The sequence below is a fragment of the Ochotona princeps genome, chromosome 14 (genome assembly GCF_030435755.1).
Source record: "Ochotona princeps isolate mOchPri1 chromosome 14, mOchPri1.hap1, whole genome shotgun sequence".
Classification (NCBI taxonomy): domain Eukaryota; kingdom Metazoa; phylum Chordata; class Mammalia; order Lagomorpha; family Ochotonidae; genus Ochotona; species Ochotona princeps.
In genome coordinates this window covers 17,433,843-17,457,710 of record NC_080845.1, presented here as the reverse complement: position 1 = coordinate 17,457,710, position 23,868 = coordinate 17,433,843, and the positions used below count along the sequence as shown (strand labels likewise).

The 23,868-nt window shown below is 47.5% G+C and overlaps 1 protein-coding gene across 2 annotated transcripts; it reads right to left on the bottom strand.

Moving 5' to 3' along the window:
* Positions 1-2,230: 2,230 nt before the first annotated feature.
* LOC131481890 (allergen Fel d 4-like) lies at positions 2,231-23,076 on the bottom strand. Of its 2 annotated transcripts, none has more exons than XM_058672521.1 (6): positions 22,958-23,076; positions 22,198-22,334; positions 3,695-3,768; positions 2,934-3,044; positions 2,490-2,591; positions 2,231-2,317 (listed from the first exon to the last, which is right to left on the bottom strand). In XM_058672521.1, exons 1-6 carry the CDS (start codon positions 23,030-23,032, stop codon positions 2,286-2,288), a joined length of 531 nt encoding a protein of 176 aa, XP_058528504.1. In that variant the 5' UTR covers positions 23,033-23,076; the 3' UTR covers positions 2,231-2,285. The 2 variants fall into 2 exon arrangements, with proteins under 2 accessions (XP_058528504.1, XP_058528503.1); XM_058672520.1 differs by lacking the exons at positions 2,231-2,317; positions 2,490-2,591; positions 2,934-3,044; positions 3,695-3,768 and adding exons at positions 16,856-16,923; positions 17,096-17,197; positions 17,540-17,650; positions 21,361-21,434.
* Positions 23,077-23,868: the final 792 nt, after the last annotated feature.

The following is a 23,868-nucleotide window of genomic DNA, read 5'->3' as shown; positions in this document are numbered from 1 at the left end:
ACTATTTGATGGAGACAGATATTGCTTGCATTCGGTGGGATCTACTTCACAGACTCACAGATAATGCAAGGTCTTCCAAGGGTGTGAAATGACAGAGGCCATCTCATGAAGTGGATGGTTGGTGGAATTGGGGCATGGAGATGCATCGTTAATGCCACAAACTGGCCTCAGCAACACCTGCTTGTTTCTCTTGGTGCCTCCATGAAACACAGTAATTCCAGGGTGGAGAGAGGGTCACAGCAAGACTTATAGAGATCTTTTTTTAAGGGGGTCATTTTACTTATTTGAAATAGAGTTACAGTGGGAGAACAAGGAAGAGGGAGAAAAAAGTGAGAGAGAGGAGAAGCAAACCAGGGGGGATGAAGGGAGAAAACGAGGAAGGAAGAAAAACAGAGAGAGAATCAGAGAGAGGGAAAGAGATCTTCCTTACAGTGTTTTATTACCAAATGTCTTTGATGGCTAGGGCAAGACCAAACTCAGGAGCCATAGACTTCTTCTAGCTCCACCACATGGATGTAAGGACACAAGACACTTGACCATGGCCCATGCACATTAGCAGAGTGCTATATTGGAGGTAGAACAGGAAGGGCACAAACCACTGCCCAATGGGGTGCAAAAGAGCCAAAAGAAGGCAATCAAACTGGAGGCAGATTACACACAACCATGTCCTATAATCTTGGGGTATGTATGAACCCAGAGCTTATGAGGCCACAAGAAATGGGGCAAATGACAGATCAAGCCACACTCCCAGAGACCTGAGAGTGTGGATGAATGGGGACTGGGGAAGGAAGAATCCTGGGACGTGGCAGAGGTTTGGAGAAGCCAGAAGAGGATAGCTGATGCATGGCCAACGGAGTTGGTCACTCCCTTCCATGAGCCCCACACCCTCATGGGCACAGAGACAATGCACAACACTGCAAGGTGCATCATTTATTGCAAGTGTAGAGGCAGATCATGCTCACATTCGCTAGGGTATGACAGAGAGAGTCAGAAATCCCCAAGGACCTTTGATTACAGAGGGAGTGCTGGCAGTAAGGGACAATCCTGAGGATGCATGGAGGACACTTCACATGCAGGAGTAGTGACAGGAATCAGGCCCTAGAACTTGACCTGGAGGGATGTGATGGCCAGGAATGCAGAGAGGCTGGTGCTGAGGCGAGCAGGCAGTTACCTGGAGCATAATACATAGAGGAGAAAGAAGACACAGGCAATTATAAACATCTCCTGGGTGGACATGGTGGAGAGCTGCATCTCCTGTGAATGTTCTCACTTAACTTGTTTTCAGGAAAAGAGTAGGGTGAAGAGCACAGAGCAAATGATTCTCCTCCCCTGGCTGATGCCTTCTTAAATTTTCCCAACTAACTCTCTCTTAAAAAACAAAAAGAGACACAGAGACAAAGAAATACCAAAGTGGGTTCTGTTGACTCCAGCCAAAGATAATTTCTAGAAGTTTGTGGGAAGTTGAGGAGCTGAACAAAGACCGGCTACCTTAGGTAAGTGACAGCTTTATGCAAGTCTTGCAGAGGAATACCTATTTCACCTGAATGAAGCCCTGTAACTGACCTGAGGCAGAAAACAGATGGGGAAACTTGAAGTCTGTTTTCCAAGTTGGAGCCCAAAGGGGAGTTCAGACAGGGCTGTTCCCAGATTGGAGAGCAACAACGGGAGAAGCCCTGTAGCCAAGCTTGGAGGGCGAGCAAGCTGACCTCCTGGATGGGAACATGGCCCCTCGACACACACAGACGTCTCATACTCACACCACACTCCACCCCACTAGGCTTTCCATCCCAACCTGTGTTTCTGGGAGTTCCTCAGGCCTGTGCCTCTTTCCCCTTGCCTGGCTGCCACACAGTGAATCTGTGACTTCAGCATCACTATCTCCTCTTTCATTGCTGCTAAGGCTGGAGAAGCTGTTTTCTACCCAGGACCATCCTGATGGTTCTCATGTAGCTCACAGACCATGGTAGGTGATCAGCATAAAACTGAGCCTGCCTTAGATAGAGAGATGGACTCTAAAGGCTTGCCCTCGTGTGCCTTGGCAGGGCCAGGCCAAAGGAGTTCACGCGCCAGACCAAGACATCCCCCAACCCATACAAGACTGGGGTTTGAGCCCAGGGCCTCTAACTCCAAATAGCAACCTCTCCCCACAAACCCCCATTTCCTCACCTGACACCCCCAGCTTCCTTCCCAATCATCTGAGGTCAAAGCCCAGATCCTCCCACAAGCTCTTGGCCCACCCCCTCTCACCAGGTCCTCTCAGAGGTCACCAATCTGAGATCTTAGGCCTATGCCTGGTCTCGGGCTTGGAGGCAGCGATCTGCAGAGAAGGAACAGAACATGTTAAAGCACCAACCTCTATTCATGACCCAGGAAGGAAGCAGCTGACTCACCAGTATAGGAACAAGGGGACTGGCTGTGGGTGAACGCGTTTCTTGGATTTCTCCTCTGTTCCATGATCATTTGTAAGAGAAAGAGAAGACTGAACTTACCAGTCTTGGTTAGGTCCAGTATGTTTTCCTTCACGATTCCATATTCTTGACACAGTTGCACAAACTTTTCCCTGATTTCTGACCTTACATCAGGTCCTCGGCCTGTGGGAAGAGTGACAGTCATGGCGGGGTCTTGTATGCTGAGTTGTGGAGGTGAATGAGGAGAGGAGGGTCCCCAACAGAGGGGAAGAGAAATGGCACCATGTGGGGCTCAGGCTGAAGTCAGGTGTGGGAGGTATTTGACACCAGCAGGGCATGTTTTGGACTTGATGCCAGGCTTCAGGATCTCCCCAACCCCAACAGAAGTTATCCAGGGTGAGCACTGGTTCCACAGTGGGGAGAATGTCAGGGGCTGAGATAATCCTGAGTGCAGGGTTTCTTCCTTCCACCCTGCCAGCGGCCCCCCGAACCCCCACGATGGGAGCTGGTGTGAAAAGACCCTACCATAGAGTTCCATCAGGTGGAAGCCTTCCCCATTGTCACCATTCTTGAGATAGAAAATGACGTACTCATCAGAGACCATGTCAAGGATGCGAAAGACATTGTGTCCATTATCTGTGGGCAGAAGAACAAGACTCAGAACTTGTTTGACCAAGAAGGAGGCCATTGACATCCTTTGCCTGGTCTCTTCCACACAAGAAAGTCAAGAAGGGAAGTTGGTTAGTAATGCACCTCCCTGTGCTACAAGAGGTGGTGTCTGTGGAAACAGAAGCTGCTAGGTTGGCCTCCAGTGGTAGAAACATGTAGCCACGGCAGCTGCTCACGCTGGTCTATGAGACCTGCCTACATCCCTCAGCAGCTCGCCAGGATGTGCCTCTGACCTCCTCCTAATTCTCACTGGCATCACACACTGAGGCCGCACCCTGAGAAGGTTGTCACAGTAGTGAGCACCAGCCCTACTCAGAAAGGCATAGGAACAAGAGCTTGTCCTGCCCCTTTGCTGTTATTCTGAGACTTCACTTGCATGGCAGGCAGCACATGAGATCATGTCACCTTCTTTCTCATCTGACAGTGTTGTGCGCCAGGCATTTGCTTGGACATGTAATTCTCTCCCACAGTGAAGTCACTAGGGATGTTGGCTGTTAGATGTCCCCATGATGGGACCTAAATAATCATTGGTAAAAGTGATGAACAATCAGGGACTTGGTAAGACAGCTTGTAGTCAAAAGCAGAATTGAGAGAAGACACTTTGGGGGTATACTTACACTCAACAGTATATACTCCTTCCTCCTCTGTTGGATCACACACTAACTCATGTGCAGCACATTGTCCGTTGTCACTGGAAAAGAGTGTAAGTGGATGACCAAGAGGTAATAACAAGACTGACTCCCTCGCCTGCTGCAGTTTCTTATTCTACCTTTCTGTGAATATTTGTGGTACAATTATCAAACAGCTTTTACTGACAGGATTGCCTTTGATCTGGTACTTGGGAAGAACTCACACAACTAGTTCATCATTGCTGTTAACACCACTCACCACTGTTGCTGCCACCGCAAGATCCCTAGTTTTCTGAATGGCAGACTGAATGTTCACCACACGCTCATTTCTTAACTGAGCGGTTGACAAATGTCACCAGGTAAGTTCCTCACAAAAGCAAAATACAGAATCAAACAAATTTCAGAGAGAGAACTGTGACCATCTCCTTTTTACCTAAAAGAAGATGAAACTGGAAAGACCTGAATGATCTTGGTCATGCAAGCTGTAGGTGATAGATTCACAATGAGACTGTTGATCCCCCATGTTGATGCTGTGTAATGCCCTCAAACTATTTATGACTGATGTCCCTCTGCCACCTCCTCTTTCCACTCTTGGTAAATTAATTCCTGTCACCAACTCTTCCCTCTGAATCTTGAAAAGTTCTGAGTCCACAAAGTCCTGGATCAATGCCAAATGCTCAGACTTTGGGCTCAGTCTCAGTGTGTGTGTGTGTTCACACAAAGCAACATGTGCACACATATATGCATGTGTGTACACATAGGCTTATGTGTCAGTGATACCAGGTCTCCACTCTCTCCTTCCTTACGTGAAAGAGTCTCACTTACATTGTATGTAATACAAAAACCAGAGACGAATTTCTCAAGACATCAATGTGCTTCGCAATTATTCTCATGCTTCCGTTTTCTTCTATTATTTCCCTGTGGTCAGAGGCCTGCAGAACAGTATACCAGTACCCAGAAAGCTACAGTGAAGAAGGAAAAGGATTAAGTAAGAGAACAGCAGAGGGTTTGCCACATGGACATTTCTGCCCTTTAACCTAGGCTAGGGCTCATAATGGTGATGTACTGATGGAATTAGAATACGGTCAATGGACACCACCTCTGTGGGGTTTGTCACTGTCTCTCCCATGAGAATGGGGATCACCAAACACAGTTTTTGAATGTGATACAATAGCTACACATCTTTTGTTTCATATTTTAAGGACCCTCAGGTCCTCCAGTGGAGCCTACCTGACTTCAGCGTCCTCCAGTCCAGGAGTGACTGTTTGACACTAGAGTTAAGATGCTGGCTGGGATGCCCACAGCCCATAGCAGGACCCAGACAAGCTCCCAATTTTATGTTCCTGCTTCCCAATTCTATTGTGCACTCTGGGAAGCAACAGGTTGATATCTTATATAGTTATGTCCCTGTCAGCCATGTAGAAGTCCTAAACTGAATTTGGGTACCAGTCATGAGCCAATGCAGGAATTGACGGAGTAAACCAATAGGTAGAGCTCCCTGTTGGTCTTTTGTCCCTTAGGTAAACAGACAAAACTAGGGAATCCTCCACTTTACCCACCACAGTCGGATGTCACTGTATCCCACACACTACCTCGGACACATCAGCAGCTGCTTCCTTTTGGGCACCGATCAGAACCAGTGCCACACACAGCCACAGCATCTTCATCTTGGTAGGAATCAGTATTGCTTCTTTTGTCGTTGCCAGGACAGTCTCTTCCTACACTGTCTTTGCTTTCCAGTTTGCCTGATTTTATACCTTGTGGCATGGTTATTTGTCCATGCGGCTCCAGCTTCGCCACTCCCCTCCAGGAAATGGCCTTTCCTGCTCTGGTGTGTTGCCTGGGATTGTTCCTGCCCATTTGAGACCTGGCCATCCCATCTCCTTAAGATGTAGTTAGTGACCTTCAATTCTTTTTTAAAAAAAGATTTATTATTATTGGAAAGCCGGATATACAGAGAGGAGGAGAGACAGAGTGGAAGATCTTCCATCCGATGTTTCACTCCCCAAGTGAGCTGCAATGGGCGGGTGAGCGCCAATCCGATGCGGGGAACCAGGAACCTCTTCCAGGTCTCCCGCATGGGTGCAAGGTCCCAAAGCTTTGGGCCGTCCTCAACTGCTTTCCAATGCCACAAGAAGGGAGCTGGATGGGAAGTGGAGATGCCGGGATTGGAACCGGCACCCATATGGGATCCCAGCACATTCAACGCGAGGACTTTAGCTGCCAGGCCATGTCGCCGGGCCCGTGACCTTCAATTCTTAAAACATGTTCTCAAGCTGAGAAGTGGATGGGCAACAGCACTGCCACTGGGAAACAGATTCAGCTATGGCTCTTGCAGCGCATCAGAAAGCTCATTACGTGTGGAAGGAGAGGATGGTGCATGTGGAGAAGGCCAAGTGTTCCCCCAACTCTTTTGGGTGAGTGGAGTTGGGTGAACTACCCAGGTTTTCCAAGTCTCGAACCAAGCAAATATTCCAGGCAAAGTACTCATTAAAAAGCACTGAAAGGTGTTGAACAAAGCTGCTCAGTACATTTTCATCTCTTTTCTTTATTCACTGAACTCAGTCCCCATGGCCTTCTTTGTTCCCCATGAATGGGAACGTATTTGTCACACAGCGTAATTCTATGTCACAGTACACAAGAGTCTATCAATGCAAGATATGAGTCCTGAGTCAGGTGTTTGTCACAGTGTATAAAGCTACTACCTGTGACACTGGCATCCTGTATGGACACCATTTCAAGCCCTGGTGGCTCCTCTTCTGCTCCAGCATTTTGCTAATGGTCTGGGAAAACCAGGGCTTGTACACCTGCATGGGAAACAATGATGAAACTCTAGGCCAAAGTGGCAATGTGGGAGTGAATTAGTGAATGGAAGTTTTCTCTTTCTCTCTCTGTATGTGTGTTCCTCGCAGATCCACATACAAATACTTAACTGACTCTCAAATATATAAGTTTTTAATGCCACTGTCCCATCCTTCATGCAACCTGTGGTGAATTTGGAGAAATGTGTGATATACTCAGTAACAGTTGAAGTTGATAGGCACTAAATGTGTGACATATTCAGTAACAATTGGAGTTGATAGGCACAAAATGTGTGATATACTCAGTAACAGTTGAAGTTGATAGGCACATGCAATGGCCCAACTAAATCCAGACCATGGTAAAGGGGAGAGATGAGGGATGATGATTGTGTAGAATGTGCTTACGGGCACAGGCTTTGGAGTCCTGCAGGCCTGCTCCATTCCTGCCCCTGCCATTTTGAAGCTGTGAGGACATATTTACTTCCCTAGAGGATTCCTCTCCATTTTCTCTTCCTGAGGATAGTTATGCCTGCCGAGGAGGCTGCAGTAGGGATTCAATGGAATGATGAGCATAACACCCTCAGCATAAGTGTCTGGCATATGTGGACGTGGTGGGATCACAGCCTGCTTCTGTATGTGGTAGGACTTGGGAAGGCCTTGAGAATGAGGGAGGGTGCAGAGGTGTGGAGAGAGTGTGCATGTGAAGAGCCCACTGAGTGAGAGCAATGTGGAGAGTCAGGGTCTGGTGTTGCCAGCTGGGCTGTTGAAAGCTTCAGTCAACACTTGCCTTGTGATAAACACCTTCTCCTAGTGTTTCCCTCCCACCCCAGCCAGAAAGAGGCTGATGTCATGGGATGGGTCCGGCAAAAGGCGCTAAGTCTAGGAACTGTGGCCCCATTACACAGCCATGCCTCACCTTTGGTGGACACTCCCCAGTTCCTGCTCAACTGAGATCCAGTCACTGTTGTTTTGGAGCCCATATCACTTCCACCTCAGAGGCATCTATGCGTTTCGCTGGCTTTGAGATGGAAGAACTGAGCTTGACACATCTTGTTGGAGGCTGAGCGCCTTGAAAAATATTTCGTCCACTGATCCTGTCTCAGAACAGGTAGAAGCCTGTGAACCTCCCAGGGAACCCCACCTTTTCCAGGTTGGTATGCTGATGGGAGACTCAGCTACTACTTATGACATCCCACTGCCAGCCCTAACTCTGTATTCATCAGGCACCATATTGTAACCTTAATTCCAAGTCAAAAGGTAGATGTCAAAATTGAATTTGATTATCAACTAATGGATTCGAGAGGTATGTGGAAAGAATGATGGAAAAGAAAGCATAGAAAATAGTTTGAGACACATCTAATGCCTAAGATTGATTTCAGTCTTCACTGCAATATGTGATTTCGGTCATCTTACTGTTCCAAATTTACAATGGAGAAGAAATATGTGGATCCTTGGGGATTTGCCACAGTGGTTATGTTACACTGCCTTGGGTGCCCATACTGGCTAACAGGGGTTTGAGTCATGCCTTCATGTGCCATTCCAGGTTGTTGCTGCCGTGCACCCTGAGAGGCAGCAAGGGATGGTTCAAGCCCTTGGGTTGCTGCCACACAGGTGGGAGGCTCAGGTTGGGTTTTGTCTCCCAAGTGCGTCCTGGCACACTCGGAGTATTGTGGGTATGTGGAGAGTGGGTAATCTCTCCCTGTTGTGTGTATCTTCCTGTCCAGCTTTCAAATAAATAAATGCAAATCAGCAATAACATGCAACTAAGAGATTCCTGGTCACTGCAAGGCTCTTGCATAAGGACTTAGTTGAAAATCCCAGAGAAGGCTCTGGGCCAGGCCTCTGGAGCCTGCCTTCTCCTGGCCTTGTTGGAGGGGAGCTGGTGGGTGGCACTCTTGGCTTGGGGAAGTGAGGCAGTGGTTGTGCCTGTGTCATGGCAGTGATACGTGATTTGTGTCAAGAGAGCCGCAGGCCTGGCTTCTGAGGGAGCCTGCATGTGGACAGGAATTGCTTGGGACAGGACGCATGGCTGCCTCCTGAGCTTCCACCTTCCATCTCGCTGGAGACCACTGATGCCTTTGGCTTCATGGTGCGTTCACTGGAGAGGGGTCATACTTCAGCCGGGAACAGATAAAAAGGGCAGGGAGAGGGAGTGTGCACCAGTGTAAACTCAGGGCTCTGTGAGGTGACACGCAGGCTGTGTGAGCCCTGTGCTGTTTGGAGACAACTTTTTCAGCCAAAGGGAGCAGCAAGGAGAAGGGCCCAGAGACAGGCTTATCCATAGAGAAAGGAGGAAAGCTGTGTGCATGACTAACTCAGGACTAAGTGGAGCATGGGAGAGTGAAGCTCGAGTGACATTTGAAATGTGGAACCCAGCAGCTGGGAGCTGCTGTGTCTGTCCGATCTCTGGTCATTCCCGGGGACCTGCATGTTACTGTCCTCCAGGTGATCAGCCACAATTTCTCTATGCTTCTCAGAACTCATGAGCTTTTTGAAACCAGTAGGACAAAGTTTCTGAAATGCTAACTTGTAAGCACAACAGTTGGTTCTCTGTGGTTCCAATTCCAGGCACAGAGAATTTCCAATGAAGTTTGTTCTGGATAAGAACATCAAATGGCAAAGCCTCTAAGCCAAGGAGAGTGCCCTGGGGTGTCCTGGTTTAATATTTCCTCTGGGAGTTCATTTGACATTATCTTTTTTGCACCAAGGCTTAAATCATTCGTGATATTGAAAGAACAATAACTGGACAGCTTAAAAGTAAGTTGGGACTGACACAGTCATATGACTGAATGCCCATCTTCAGGGCATTCTCAGGGGTTTAATGTGATGGATATGGTTATTTGGGGGAAACACAAAACAAATCATCACAGTAAATAGAATTAGGAATAAAGGGCTGCCTGGGGACGGGCATTAGCTCCTCAGACGTTATGAAGCAGCATGACTCGTGTGTCACCTATGAGAGGGCCGGTGTTTGAGTCCTGGCTGTGGGTTGTGTTCCTGCTTCCTGCTAATGTGCCCCTTGGGATGCAGTGGTGATGATCCAGTGGCATGGGTCACTGCCACTTACATGGGCCCTCAAGGGGTCCTGGGATCTTGGCTTTATCCTGGCCCAAACCTGCTATTGCAGGCATTTGTGGGAGAGTCCCTCTTTCTGTGTCTCTTTCTCCACTGTCCTCACTGCCACTCTACAATCAATCATTCAATCAGTACACTTAATGACACTCAAGCACTATTTTCACAAGGATTACATAGTAAGTATTTTAGACCTTTCAGGCCAAGTGGCAAAATTCAATAGAATTTTATCTAATGAAGGAGAAAACGTATTTCCACATTTTGATTGGAATTCTATGTAAAACATATCAATTCTATAGTGTGTTTTTTAAAGTGCTGATCTATTAATGAGAATGGAATTATGTTTTTGAACTAGTATTTGTCCCAATGGGGTTGGAAGTTAATGTTCTTGGCCTCACATTAATACTGTCTTTGCCTCATGGAGTATATAAAATGGAGAAATGGACTGGATTTGGCATGCAGATCACAGTATTGCAATCCTTGGTATAGAGATAAGGTTCTGTTGTTTAAAATCTTCTATTTTAACAGGACACTTCACTGGCTTGTGGCAATCTACCTTCAGGGGACTGTGTAATAGCACCCCATGTGTAGTTCAAGCACCTTAAGTAGAATATGTCTACCTTGCCTCTTTTGTTTTTGCTTTCTTTTTGCCACCCAATGTACTCCTGCACATTTTAACACTGCACACTCATTGCTATGATAATAAGTTGTTAAATGTCACATGGTTGGGTCTATAGTAGTTACACCAATATTCTTGATTCTTTTAAAAATTAATTATGTTTATTTTGGTGATAGTTGAATAGGTTGATAAGGGTCAAGGGTTACAGGAAGGTGGATGAAATCACCATTTCCACATTCTCTTTTTTCCTTCCTGTATCTGGGGGTAAGGAGGACAAATGGATAGGCTACACCAAGTCTCCCAAATGCCTCTGCATCCTGGGATGGAAGTCAGCCAACCGATACCACCTCAGGGTCCTGGATGTGTTGCATGCTTGAGAGTCCCGCTCAAGAGGTTTCAGTTGTTCAACATTTCTGAATTACTGCCAGTCTCACCACTCTAAGCACGACGAAATTGCTCCCGAATCCACTGGTTGACATAGTCCACCTTAGAGTCTCCATTTGCCCATATATTCACGGCCAGCACTTGGCTGGTGTAGTTGATCAATTTGTTCTGTCCTCTGTCATGGTACCAGGCGTCCTCCACAGGCTCCAATGTACTTTCATATCCTCCATGTGCACCTGGATATGTTGTCCACTGCCCCATCTAAGCCACCGAAGGGGCTCAGCTTTGACACATACACTCCATGGTTAGACCACTGAACCTGCAATTCTCTTCATGAATGGGGTGCTGAGTCTAGCAATTCAGTTGGTAGGATCCCTGGAGAAACTTCATCTGAGGTGATCCCAGACGTGATTCTTGTGTGTGTTTGCCAATACGGGGTTCAGCACAGTCCAATGTCCAAATCAGATTATGTATATGCTGGTAGTTGCAATTGCTGGATCAGTTCTGCCTCCAGCCCTGTCTTCTACACAAACCAATGTTGGAGCCCAGCCAGATCCTGCCCACCACACACTTGGCACTCATGCAAACTAGTGGGAGCTGCAGCCTAGTCGAAGTGACCCACGATAATTCCCACCAGGCCCACTCCCTGCACTGGTTCCTGCGCTTGCCAGTATGTATAGCAGACTGGTTCAGTTTGTTCCACATCCCATCCAGTTCTCATACATGTCAATAGGCATTGAAGCCTAGTTCAGTCCAACCAGCCACACTATCCAGCCCACACACGTGCCAGTGGGTGCCATTCTCTGTCTAGCCAAGCCTGCTCCAGTTCTGGTTCTCATGCTCACCAGTGGGAGTGGTAATCCAAGAGGGAGGTACCCACTGTTTCCCTATTGGAACCAATCCCATTCCTGGATGCTTCATTCTCCAGGCAGTTCTGCAGGTTAACTTGACAGAATTAGCCCCCTGTGCTAGCATCTGCTAGTTGATGCTGCGGCAAAGCCCAACCAACCCACACCCACTCTAACTTATGCATGCAGCAGTAGGAATAGTCAACCCAGTCTGGCTTCTCATTGATCTAGCTCACACGAAGCCAACAAGTGTTGTAGCGTTGCTTGGTCTGGTCTGTCCCCACCCCAACTCGCTTCCCAATGGGAGTGGTGGTCCAGCATGGGAGCCCCATGCAGCCCGTCCCCCGCTGTGTCCCATGTGTGCCTGTTGGTTACTGTGGCCTGGTCTGGCATGGCCTGCCTCACCTGGGCATTTGCCAGTGGGTGCTGTAGTCTAGCTGGGCCTGGCTCACCTCCCAATTCCAGCTCATGTTGGTGGGGGCTACAGCCTCACCCAGCCCAGCCAGTCCCCAGTCCTATCCCTCATGTGAACTGGCATGTGTTGAAATTGAACCCGCCCTGGCCCACACTCTGCTCTGGAGCTCAGCTTCACCAGTGGGTGATGTGAACTGGCCCTGCCTGGTTTGCCCCAGACCTGCGCCAAATGTATGCCAGTGGGTATTGTTCCCTGGCTTGGTCTGGGCTGCTCCCTTTCTTGGTTCTTGTGCTCACCTGTAGGAACTGTGTACCAACAGAGAAGTTCCCCAAGCTCCTCCATCAGAACCTTTCTCAATGCCAGATCTCACACACATGGGTGGCTCCATGGGCCAGCCCTACTTAGTCCACCTCCTGTCCTAGCAGGAACAGTGTCCTTTCCTGACTGGCCTTCAACCCATTCCAGTTTTTATTGTTGGGTGTTACAACCCAGCCAAGCCTGGTCCACACCAAGACACAGCTCACACCTGGCTCTGCAGGGTCAAAGACCTAGCTTAGACTGTTCGACACCTACCCTGGTTCGCATGAGCACCAGTAGGTGCTGGAGTTTAGCCCAGTCCAGCTCCCCACCAGGCCTGTTCCCAGCCATAGATCTTGCATGTCTCTGGGTTTGCTCTAACCCAGCTTGGCATAGTCCCTCACCTGTCACGGCCTTTGGCTTTGGATGCTGTAGCCTGGCCTGACCTGTCCTGCCTCCAGTTCCAACTCTCGCTGGTGGGTGCTGGAACCTGGCCCTACTAAGTCTGCTCCCATCTCTGGCTCATGCAAACTGGTAGGTGTGACAGCCTAGCCCAGCATGACCTGTGCACCGGCCTGGTTTCTGCATTTGCCAGTGAGCTAAGGTGTGCTCAGCCCTGCCTGACCTGCCCCCTTCCAGTTCCAATCCACACATTAGCCAATAGTTGGAGCTACCTTGCCCAGCTTGCCTGACCCCCAGGCCTGGACTATGTGCTCACCAGCTGGAGTTATGACCCACTGGGAAAGTTTCCCACATTCCCCTACCACACCCACCCCCAGACCCAGATCTCAGGCATACCTGTGGGTGTTAGGCATAGCCTGCCCTTCCATCTTGACCTAATACGAGCTGGTGAATATTATGGCCTGGCCCGCCCCACACCATTTTAGGATGCAGGTGCAGATGCTGTAGTCTGGATCTGGCCAGATCATTCTCAGTCCCTGTACCTGTGAGTGTAGGCAGGTTCATGGTCACACCTAGCTCAGCCCATCACCCAACGCTTGAGCTAACCAGTTGGACTTGTATTTCCACAGCGTTTGGCCCACATATCACTCACAGAATCTACCCCCGGACCTGGGTCTCTGGCATGCTGCTTAGTATCATGGCCCTGCCTATTGTGACCCATCCCTTGTTCTGACATTCAGTCAGGTACTGGGGCCTATCCCTGCCAGACAGTTCCCCAGCCTTAACTTTTGTGTGGACTGGCATGTGGTGGTCAGCAATGTTCCATGCTAACAAGCCCAACTTAGGACTCCAATGTGGGCTGGTGCATCAGTCTGACCCAAACAGATCTTCCAATCTCTCCTGTTCAAAACATCAGGTCTCAGTCCCCTCACTTACCTGCAAGTACAGTGACCCTGTAGTTGGGATTCCTTCAAGATTAATTCATCATCTACATGTACAGTGGCCTTATCCACATCCCCAGGACTCCAGAGCTCACTGTTGGGTGCCCATACCCAGCGAGCAGAGCCCAGCATCAGTTGGCAGTCTGGCCATCGCCAAGCTCAAGATGGCGGCTGTTGAGCCAGGGACTGACCTGAGTTCCCGAGAGATCCCTTCACGGTATACTTACCATGAAGGGAGAAAACACTCGGGCCTAAGCAACCCCTGGACTTGCTCACCATCTGGCAGTGGTGTTTTGGGTTAGGGCCCCTAGCATTGTGTCTAACCTGGCTCAGGTACCCCCAGCAGCCACCACGCTACTGAGAGCTCCCTCCACCCAGGCTCAAGGTCTCTCCTTGAGTCTTATTGTGGGATACAATTACATGAGTTGGAAACAGGTTGGTCCATTTTGATCCAGCTTTTAATGTCTGCTGAGTAGAGCATGAAATCCAAGGCAAATAATTTCTTACTACTAAGATAAAAAGAAAGCCTGAGAACTGTATCCAGTGCTCTGTGAGTTGGCTCACTCTCTAAGACATACAAGGGCCATATGGGGCCAGGTCCAAGAGCTAGGAACTCAAACAAGGGTCTCGTATGTGGGTAGTAGTCACCCATCTACTTGACACATCATTGCTCACTCCCTAGTTGCACATCAGCAAGAGGCTGGAATAGGAGAGACTGGCCTTGAACTCAAGCTCTCTGGCATGGGATGCAGGTGTCCCGAGTGGCATCCTAAGAACTGGTCCAAATGCCCATCCCATGCAATGGCATAGCAAGCTAATCTTGTGCTGTGGTGCTGGCATTCTATATGTGTCTTAGGTGCCCTATTTCCAATCTAGAACCCTAATTATGGCACTTGGGCGCCTGCACCTGTGTTAGAGACCTGGAAGAAGATCCTGGCCCCTGGCATCAAATCAGCTTACCTCCCACCATAGTGGTCATTTGAGGAGTAAACAGGCAGATGGAAGACCTCCTCTATCTGTCTCTCCTTCTTTCTTTGTATATTCTGCCTTTCAAATAAAAATAAATACATCTTTAAAAATTTTTAAAGGAAAGGTTGATGGCTGTTAGACCTTTTTGTCCCTGCCAAGTACTATTTGATGGAGACAGATATTGCTTGCATTCGGTGGGATCTACTTCACAGACTCACAGATAATGCAAGGTCTTCCATGGGTGTGAAATGACAGAGGCCATCTCATGAAGTGGATGGTTGGCGGAATTGGGGCATGGAGATGCATCGTTAGTGCCACAAACTGGCCTCAGCAACACCTGCTTGTTTCTCTTGGTGCCTCCATGAAACACAGTAATTCCAGGGTGGAGAGAGGGTCACAGCAAGACTTATAGAGATCTTTTTTTAAGGGGGTCATTTTATTTATTTGAAATAGAGTTACAGTGGGAGAAGAAGGGAGAGGGAGAAAAAAGTGAGAGAGAGGAGAAGCAAACCAGGGGGGATGAGGGGGGAAAAAGAGGAAGGAAGAAAAACAGAGAGAGAATCAGAGAGAGGGAAAGAGATCTTCCTTACAGTGTTTTATTACCAAATGTCTTTGATGGCCAGGGCAAGATCAAACTCAGGAGCCATAGACTTCTTCTAGCTCCACCACATGGATGTAAGGACACAAGACACTTGACCATGGCCCATGCACATTAGCAGAGTGCTATATGGAGGTAGAACAGGAAGGGCACAAACCACTGCTCAGTGGGGTGCAAAAGAGCCAAAAGAAGGCAATCAAACTGGAGGCAGATTACACACAACCATGTCCTATAATCTTGGGGTATGTGTGAACCCAGAGCTTATGAGGCCACAAGAAATGGGGCAAATGACAGATCAAGCCACACTCCCAGAGACCTGAGAGTGTGGATGAATGGGGACTGGGGAAGGAAGAATCCTGGGACGTGGCAGAGGTTTGGAGAAGCCAGAAGAGGATAGCTGATGCATGGCCAAGGGAATTGGTCACTCCCCTCCATGAGCCCCACACCCTCATGGGCACAGAGACAATGCACAACACTGCAAGGTGCATCATTTATTGCAAGTGTAGAGGCAGATCATGCTCACGTTCCCTAGGGTATGACAGAGAGAGTCAGAAATCCCCAAGGACCTTTGATTACAGAGGGAGTGCTGGCAGTAAGGGACAATCCTGAGGATGCGTGGAGGACACTTCACATGCAAGAGTAGTGACAGGAATCAGGCCCTAGAACTTGACCTGGAGGGATGTGATGGCCAGGAATGCAGAGAGGCTGGTGCTGAGGCGAGCAGGCAGTTACCTGGAGCATAATACACAGAGGAGAAAGAAGACACAGGCAATTATAAACATCTCCTGGGTGGACATGGTGGAGAGCTGCATCTCCTGTGAATGTTCTCACTTAACTTGTTTTCAGGAAAAGAGTAGGGTGAAGAGCACAGAGCAAATGATTCTCCTCCCCTGGCTGATGCCTTCTTAAATTTTCCCAACTAACTCTCTCTTAAAAAACAAAAAGAGACACAAGAAATACTAAAGTGGGTACTGTTGACTCCAGCCAAAGATATTTGCTAGAAGTTTGTGGGAAGTTGAGGAGCTGAACAAAGACCGGCTACCTTAGGTAAGTGACAGCTTTATGCAAGTCTTGCAGAGGAATACCTATTTCACCTGAATGAAGCCCTGTAACTGACCTGAGGCAGAAAACAGATGGGGAATCTTGAAGTCTGTTTTCCAAGTTGGAGCCCAAAGGGGAGTTCAGACAGGGCTGTTCCCAGATTGGAGAGCAACAACGGGAGAAGCCCTGTAGCCAAGCTTGGAGGGCGAGCGAGTTGATCTCCTGGATGGGAACATGGCCCCTCGACACACACAGACGTCTCATACTCACACCACACTCCACCCCACTAGGCTTTCCATCCCAACCTGTGTTTCTGGGAGTTCCTCAGGCCTGTGCCTCTTTCCCCTTGCCTGGCTGCCACACAGTGAATCTGTGACTTCAGCATCACTATCTCCTCTTTCATTGCTGCTAAGGCTGGAGAAGCTGTTTTCTACCCAGGACCATCCTGATGGTTCTCATGTAGCTCACAGACCATGGTAGGTGATCAGCATAAAACTGAGCCTGCCTTAGATAGAGAGATGGACTCTAAAGGCTTGCCCTCGTGTGCCTTGGCAGGGCCAGGCCAAAGGAGTTCACGCGCCAGACCAAGACATCCCCCAACCCATACAAGACTGGGGTTTGAGCCCAGGGCCTCTAACTCCAAATAGCAACCTCTCCCCACAAACCCCCATTTCCTCACCTGACACCCCCAGCTTCCTATCCAATCATCTGAGGTCAAAGCCCAGATCCTCCCACAAGCTCTTGGCCCACCCCCTCTCACCTGGTCCTCTCAGAGGTCACCAATCTGAGATCTTAGGCCTATGCCTGGTCTCGGGCTTGGAGGCAGCGATCTGCAGAGGAGGAACAGAACATGTTAAAGCACCAACCCCAGTTCATGACCCAGGAAGGAAGCAGCTGACTCACCAGTATAGGAACAAGGGGACTGGCTGTGGGTGAACGCATTTCTTGGATTTCTCCTCTGTTCCATGGTCATTTGTAAGAGAAAGAGAAGACTGAACTTACCAGTCTTGGTTAGGTCCAGTATGTTTTCCTTCACGATTCCATATTCTTGACACAGTTGCACAAACTTTTCCCTGATTTCTGACCTTACATCAGGTCCTCGGCCTGTGGGAAGAGTGACAGTCACGGCGGGGTCTTGTATGCTGAGTTGTGGAGGTGAATGAGGAGAGGAGGGTCCCCAACAGAGGGGAAAAGAAATGGCACCATGTGGGGCTCAGGCTGAAGTCAGGTGTGGGAGGTATTTGACACCAGCAGGGCATGTTTTGGACTTGATGCCAGGCTTCAGGATCTCCCCAACCCCAACAGAAGTTATCCAGGGTGAGCACTGGTTCCACAGTGGGGAGAATGTCAGGGGCTGAGATAATCCTGAGTGCAGGGTTTCTTCCTTCCACCCTGCCAGCGGCCCCCCGAACCCCCACGATAAGAGCTGGTGTGAAAAGACCCTACCATAGAGTTCCATCAGCTGGAAGCCTTCCCCATTGTCACCATTCTTGAGATAGAAAATGACGTACTCATCAGAGACCATGTCAAGGATGCGAAAGACATTGTGTCCATCATCTGTGGGCAGAAGAACAAGACTCAGAACTTGTTTGGCCAAGAAGGAGGCCATTGACATCCTTTGCCTGGTCTCTTCCACACAAGAAATTCAGGAAGGGAGTTAAGTTGTGTAATGCACCTCCCTGTGCTACAAGAGGTGGTGTCTGTGGAAACAGAAGCTGCTAGGTTGGCCTCCAGTGGTAGAAACATGTAGCCACAGCAGCTGCTCACGCTGGTCATTTCTGAGACCTGCCTATATCCCTCAGCAGCTCGCCAGGATGTGCCTCTGACCTCCTCCTAATTCTCACTTGGCATCACACACTGAGGCTGCACCCTGAGAAGGTTGTCACAGTAGTGAGCACCAGCCCTACTCAGAAAGGCATAGGAACAAGAAGCTGTCCTGCCCGTTTGCTATTTTGTTTGAATTTTTTTGTTATTATTATCATTTTGTGATGCAGTTCCATAGGCTCCTGGGAAATCTCTTATCCCCTCCCAAATCCCATCCCCCACTTAGTTCCTCTATATCATTATTAAAGTATAGTTCATTCTTCATACACAGTCATATGTCCACTATTGTGGGCATGGGAATGGCAGAGAGTCCAGCATTATACTGCCAAAATATAGTAAACAGATTCATTATAAGTCTATCTTTGTCTGGTAATGGAGATGCATACTGCATTGTATCCTCTCATCTGGATATGATAGTCTCCTTATCACAGTTACTGTACATCCCCTTCAATGAAAAGTCACAACACAAAATCAACAAGAGGAAGGAAAATAGAAATTTACAATGCTAGGAAGTTAAATAACATGTTACTAGATATGACAGCCTCCATTATATAGCTACTATACATCCTCTTAAATGAGCCATAAAACAAAAGCAACAACAGGAAGAAAAAAAATAAATTAACAGCATCATGAAGTTAAACAACATGCTAGTGAATGACTAATGTGTCACTGAAGAACTGAGACAGAAAATCAAGAACCTTCTTAAAGAATATGATGCTACTGTATGAGCTATGAGTCATTGAATGATTTAATCCGAAGAGGGGTTTTGAAGAGATGAAACTAAGAAAAAAAAATCACAATCCATGAGATACAGTTTGCATGGATCTTTGTTGGTGAAATGTCTCTACTGTGGGCAACAAATAGATGAGGTTTGTTTTTAATCCAGTCTACTAATCTATGACATTTGATTGATGACTTTCAACTGTTTACATTCATGGTTAATAGGTATGGGTGGTACTTTGGTCCTGTCATTTTAGGAATGGGGTGTTCATTGGTTTAGTCTTGTGTTGTCATTTTACTGGGATGTTCTTCCCACTTGCCTTTGGTTTTGTTGGGTGCCATTCCTCTTCTCTGTCAAGAGAACTTCTTGACGTATCATTTGTTGGGCAGATTTCGAAGAGGCAAATTGTTTTCACTTTTCCTGGCTGTGGAAGAATTTTCTTTCATTTTCGAAGACAAAAGAAAGCTTTGCTGGATATGTTCTCCTGGGCCGACAATTTTTTCTTTTAGAATCTGGAATATGTTACTCCATTCTCTTCTTGCCTGTAGAGTTTCCTGTGAGAGATCTCCTGTGAGTTTAATTGGCATTTCTTTATATGTCAATTGATTTTTTTCACATGCGCATTTCAGGATCTTTTCCTTATGTTCAATTGAAGAGAGCTTGATGATCATGTGTCTTGGTGGTGAAGATTGCTTTTGGTCAAGCCTGTTGGGAGTTCTGTGCCCCTCCTGGATGTTGTTTCCCAATTCTTTCTCTAGATTAGGGAAATTTTTCCTTTATTACTTCATTAAATGTATCTGTAAAACCAGTTTCTCTTTCTGCACCTTCCGGGACTCCCATAATGCTCATATTTGGCCTTTTGATAGTGTCTTTCAATTTTTGAGTGCTTTTGTTGGCCTGACCCAGCTCTGCTTCCAGCTTTGTGTTTGCTTCTCCCTGGTGACAGAAAATATCTGCCAGTTCTGAGATTCTTTCTTCTGCTTGCTTCATTCTACTTTGGAGACTCTCCACTGTACTTCTAATTTGCTCTACTGTGTTCTTCATTTCTGATATATCAGCCTTGATTTTCTTTATTGCTGCTATTTCTTATGTAACATATTCCTTAAATTCTTTGAACTCTTGTATGTGCTTCTCATTGTTGATTAGAAGCTTTAAAATGAGTTTTCTGAATTCTGTGTCCCCCATTTTCTCGATGTCTTCCTCAGTGAACTCTGAGGTTGACATAGTGTTTTGCTCCTTTGCAGGTGAGTCTCAGTAACACTCATTTTGCCTTTGTCTCTTCTTTTGCTCTTGGTCATTGTATTTCTAGTAATCAGATGCTTCTCCTTGGGGCAGGTTTCTAAGCTCTGTCACCCACATGTCTACAGTTGGATTTTACTTCTTGCAGTTGGTACACAACTCTTTGCTTGCAGCCAATTGTGCCACTCCCTCCAGTGAGTTCCAGGTCTGGGTTCTTATGTTAGATTTCCACCAAGAACTGCCTAGCCCCAACTCCTGGCTCACCAGTCTCCACCTCCTGTGCTATCATGCTGAGGTTGTACCGTTGTCTCTGCAATCTTTCTCGCACTCTTGATTGGAGCAGGTCCCAGGATTAGGGAGACACCAGGTATCCTATATAGCTAGGTTGTTGGTGGCGCTAATCTTGCCGGAATCTCTTGGGCTTTAGGTCTGGGTGCCACATGGACCTATTTTGACCCGTACAGTGCCACAGTCAGTATTATTTTCCTGTAGGACCAGTGCAATCCACAGAACTCAGTGAGTTCTCGTGGGCTCAGCACATGTGCAGTTCACTGTAGTCCCTTGCAGTCCTAAAGCATTTGCCACAGTGTACAAAATGGCGCCTGATGTACCCCTACTGGAGTTCTTGATCTGCTGGCCGTCAGGTCTGAGGGCTCCCCAGACCTGTCTTGGGTAGAACCTGTAGAATGCTGCATTCACTGAGTCAGAAATGAGTTCACTCCCAGCTCAGGGTATGCTCAGTCCTTTCCCTTGCTTTTGCCTCTTTATGCAAAATGGCGCCCAATTCGGCTCCAGGGGGCTGACTGGGCTGTGAAATCCATGCTGTTCTCTCACACTGCCCGCCTGGGATCTGCTGCTCTGTCTCTGCTCCTGGTCAAATCAAATGGACCAGCAGGACGGACGGTTCTTTGTCTGGGTTCACCTCCCAAGCTCCCAGTGAAAGTCCCTACCCACCTGGTGGCTGGTGGAGTTCCGACTGCTGATGGAGTTCAGATTGCTGATACCTGAATGCCGTTGAATTATCAGTCACCGCAATAATGCACCATTTTTTCCCCTGCTTTCCTGTGTCTGACAGTCTCCAGCTACTATTCTGATGTTGTTCTGTCCTCTCCTATTTCATGGAATGAGTGCTCTCTGCTTCATTATGATTAAAAGTTTCTCCAACTATTTATATGTGTCCTTACCCTATATGGCCATCTTGATTCTCCAGCCCCTTTGCTGTTATTCTGAGACTTCACTTGCATGGCAGGCAGCACATGAGATCATGTCACCTTCTTTCTCATCTGACAGTGTTGTGCGCCAGGCATTTGCTTGGACATGTAATTCTCTCCCACAGTGAAGTCACTAGGGATGTTGGCTGTTAGATGTCCCCATGATGGGACCTAAATAATCATTGGTAAAAGTGATGAACAATCAGGGACTTGGTAAGACAGCTTGTAGTCAAAAGCAGAATTGAGAGAAGACACTTTGGGGGTATACTTACACTCAACAGTATATACTCCTTCCTCCTCTGTTGGATCACACACTAACTCATGTGCAGCACATTGTCCGTTTTCACTGGAAAAGAGTGTAAGTGGATGACCAAGAGGTAATAACAAGACTGACTCCCTCGCCTGCTGCAGTTTCTTATTCTACCTTTCTGTGAATATTTGTGGTACAATTATCAAACAGCTTTTACTGACAGGATTGCCTTTGATCTGGTACTTGGGAAGAACTCACACAACTAGTTCATCATTGCTGTTATCACCATGCACCACGGTTGCTACTACTGTAAGATCCCCAGTTTTCTGAATGGCAGGATGAGTGTTCACCACACGCTCATTTCTTAAATAAGTGCTTTTCAAATGCTATCAGCTTTGATCCTTACAAAACAAAATGCAAAAAACAGAAGCAAAATTCAGATAAAGATCTGACACCATCTCATTTCCCAAGGGATAATGGACGTAGAAAGACAGGAAAGTTTATTGGTCATGCAAGTTTTAATTGATAGATTGACAATGAGGCTATTGATCCCCTATGTCGTTGCTGTGTAATACCATCACACTATTTATGACTGATGTCCCTCTGCCACCTCCTCTTTCCACTCTTGGTAAATTAATTCCTGTCACCAACTCTTCCCTCTGAATCTTGAAAAGTTCTGAGTCCACAAAGTCCTGGATCAATGCCAAATGCTCAGACTTTGGGCTCAGTCTCAGTGTGTGTGTGTGTTCACACAAAGCAACATGTGCACACATATATGCATGTGTGCACACATAGGCTTATGTGTCAGTGATACCAGGCTTCCACTCTTTCCTTCCTTACTCAAAAGACTCTCACTTACATTGTATGGAATTTGACAGACAGAGATGAGTCCTCCAAAATATCGATACGTTCTACAAACACTCTCATGCTTCCATTTTCTTCTATTTTATCCCTGTGGTCAGAGGCCAGCAGAACAGAATACCAGTACCCAGAAACCTACAGTGAAGAAAGAAAAGGATTAGGTAAGAGAATAACAGAGGGTTTGCCACATGGACATTTCTGCCCTTTAACCTAGGCTAGGGCTCATAATGGTGATGTACTGATGGAATTAGCATTGTGGTCAATGGACACCACCTCTGTGGGGTTTGTCACTGTCTCTGTCATGAGAATGGAGATCACCAAACACAGTTTTTGAATGTGGTACAATAGCTACACATCTTTTGTTTCATATGTTAAGGACACTCGGGTCCTCCAGTGGAGCCTACCTGACTTCGGCCTCCTCCAGTCCTGGAATGACTGTTTGACACTAGAGTTAAGATGCTAGCTGGGATGCCCACAGTCCATAGCAGGACCCAGACAAGCTCCCAATTCTGTGTTCCTGCTTCCCAATTCTATTGTGCACTCTGGGAAGCAACAGGTTGATATCTTATATAGTTATGTCCCTGTCAGCCATGTAGACGTCCTAAACTGAATTTGGGTACCAGTCACGAGCCAATGCGGGAATTTTAGGAGTAAACCAATAGGTAGAGCTCCCTGTTGGTCTTTCGTCCCTTGGGTAAACAGACAAAACTAGGGAATCCTCCACTCTACCTACCACAGTCAGACGTCGTTGTGCCTACCTCAGACACATCAGCAGCTGCTTCCTTTTGGGCACCAATCAGAACCAGTGCCACACACAGCCACAGCATCTTCATCTTGGTAGGAATCAGTATTGCTTCTTCTTTCGTTGCCAGGACAGTCTCTTCCTACACTGTCTTTGCTTTCCAGTTTGCCTGATTTATACCCTGTGGTCAGTTTGTTTGTCTATGGGGCTTCATCTTCACCCCTCCCCTTCAGGAAATGGCCTTTCCTGCTCTGGTGTGTTGCCTGGGATTGTTCCTGCCCATTTGACCTGGCCATCCCATCTCCTTAAGATGTAGTTAGTGACCTTCAAGTCTTAAAACACGTCCTCGAAATCAGGTGCGTTCAGGTGGTATGGCCGTAGACTTAAAAAACGTTCTCAAGGAGAGCAGTGGATGGGCAACAGCACTGCCACTGGGAAACAGATTCAGCTATGGCTCTTGCAGCGAATCAGAAAGCTCATTACGTGTGGAAAGAGAGGATGGTGCATGTGGAGAAGGCCAAGTGTTCCCCCAACTCTTTTGGGTGAGTGGAGTTGGGTGAACTACCCAGGTTTTCCAAGTCTCGAACCAAGCAAATATTCAAGGCAAAGTACTCATTAAAAAGCACTGAAAGGTGTTGAACAAAGCTGCTCAGTACATTTTCATCTCTTTTCCTTACTCACTGAACTCAGTCCCCATGGCCTTCTTTGTCCCCCATGAATGGGAACGTATTTGTCACACAGCGTAATTCTATGTCACAGTACACAAGAGTCTATCAATGCAAGATATGAGTCCGAGTCAGGTGTTTGTCACAGTGTATAAAGCTACTACCTGTGACACTGGCATCCTGTATGGACACCATTTCAAGCCCTGGTGGCTCCTCTTCTGCTCCAGCATTTTGCTAATGGTCTGGGAAAACCAGGGCTTGT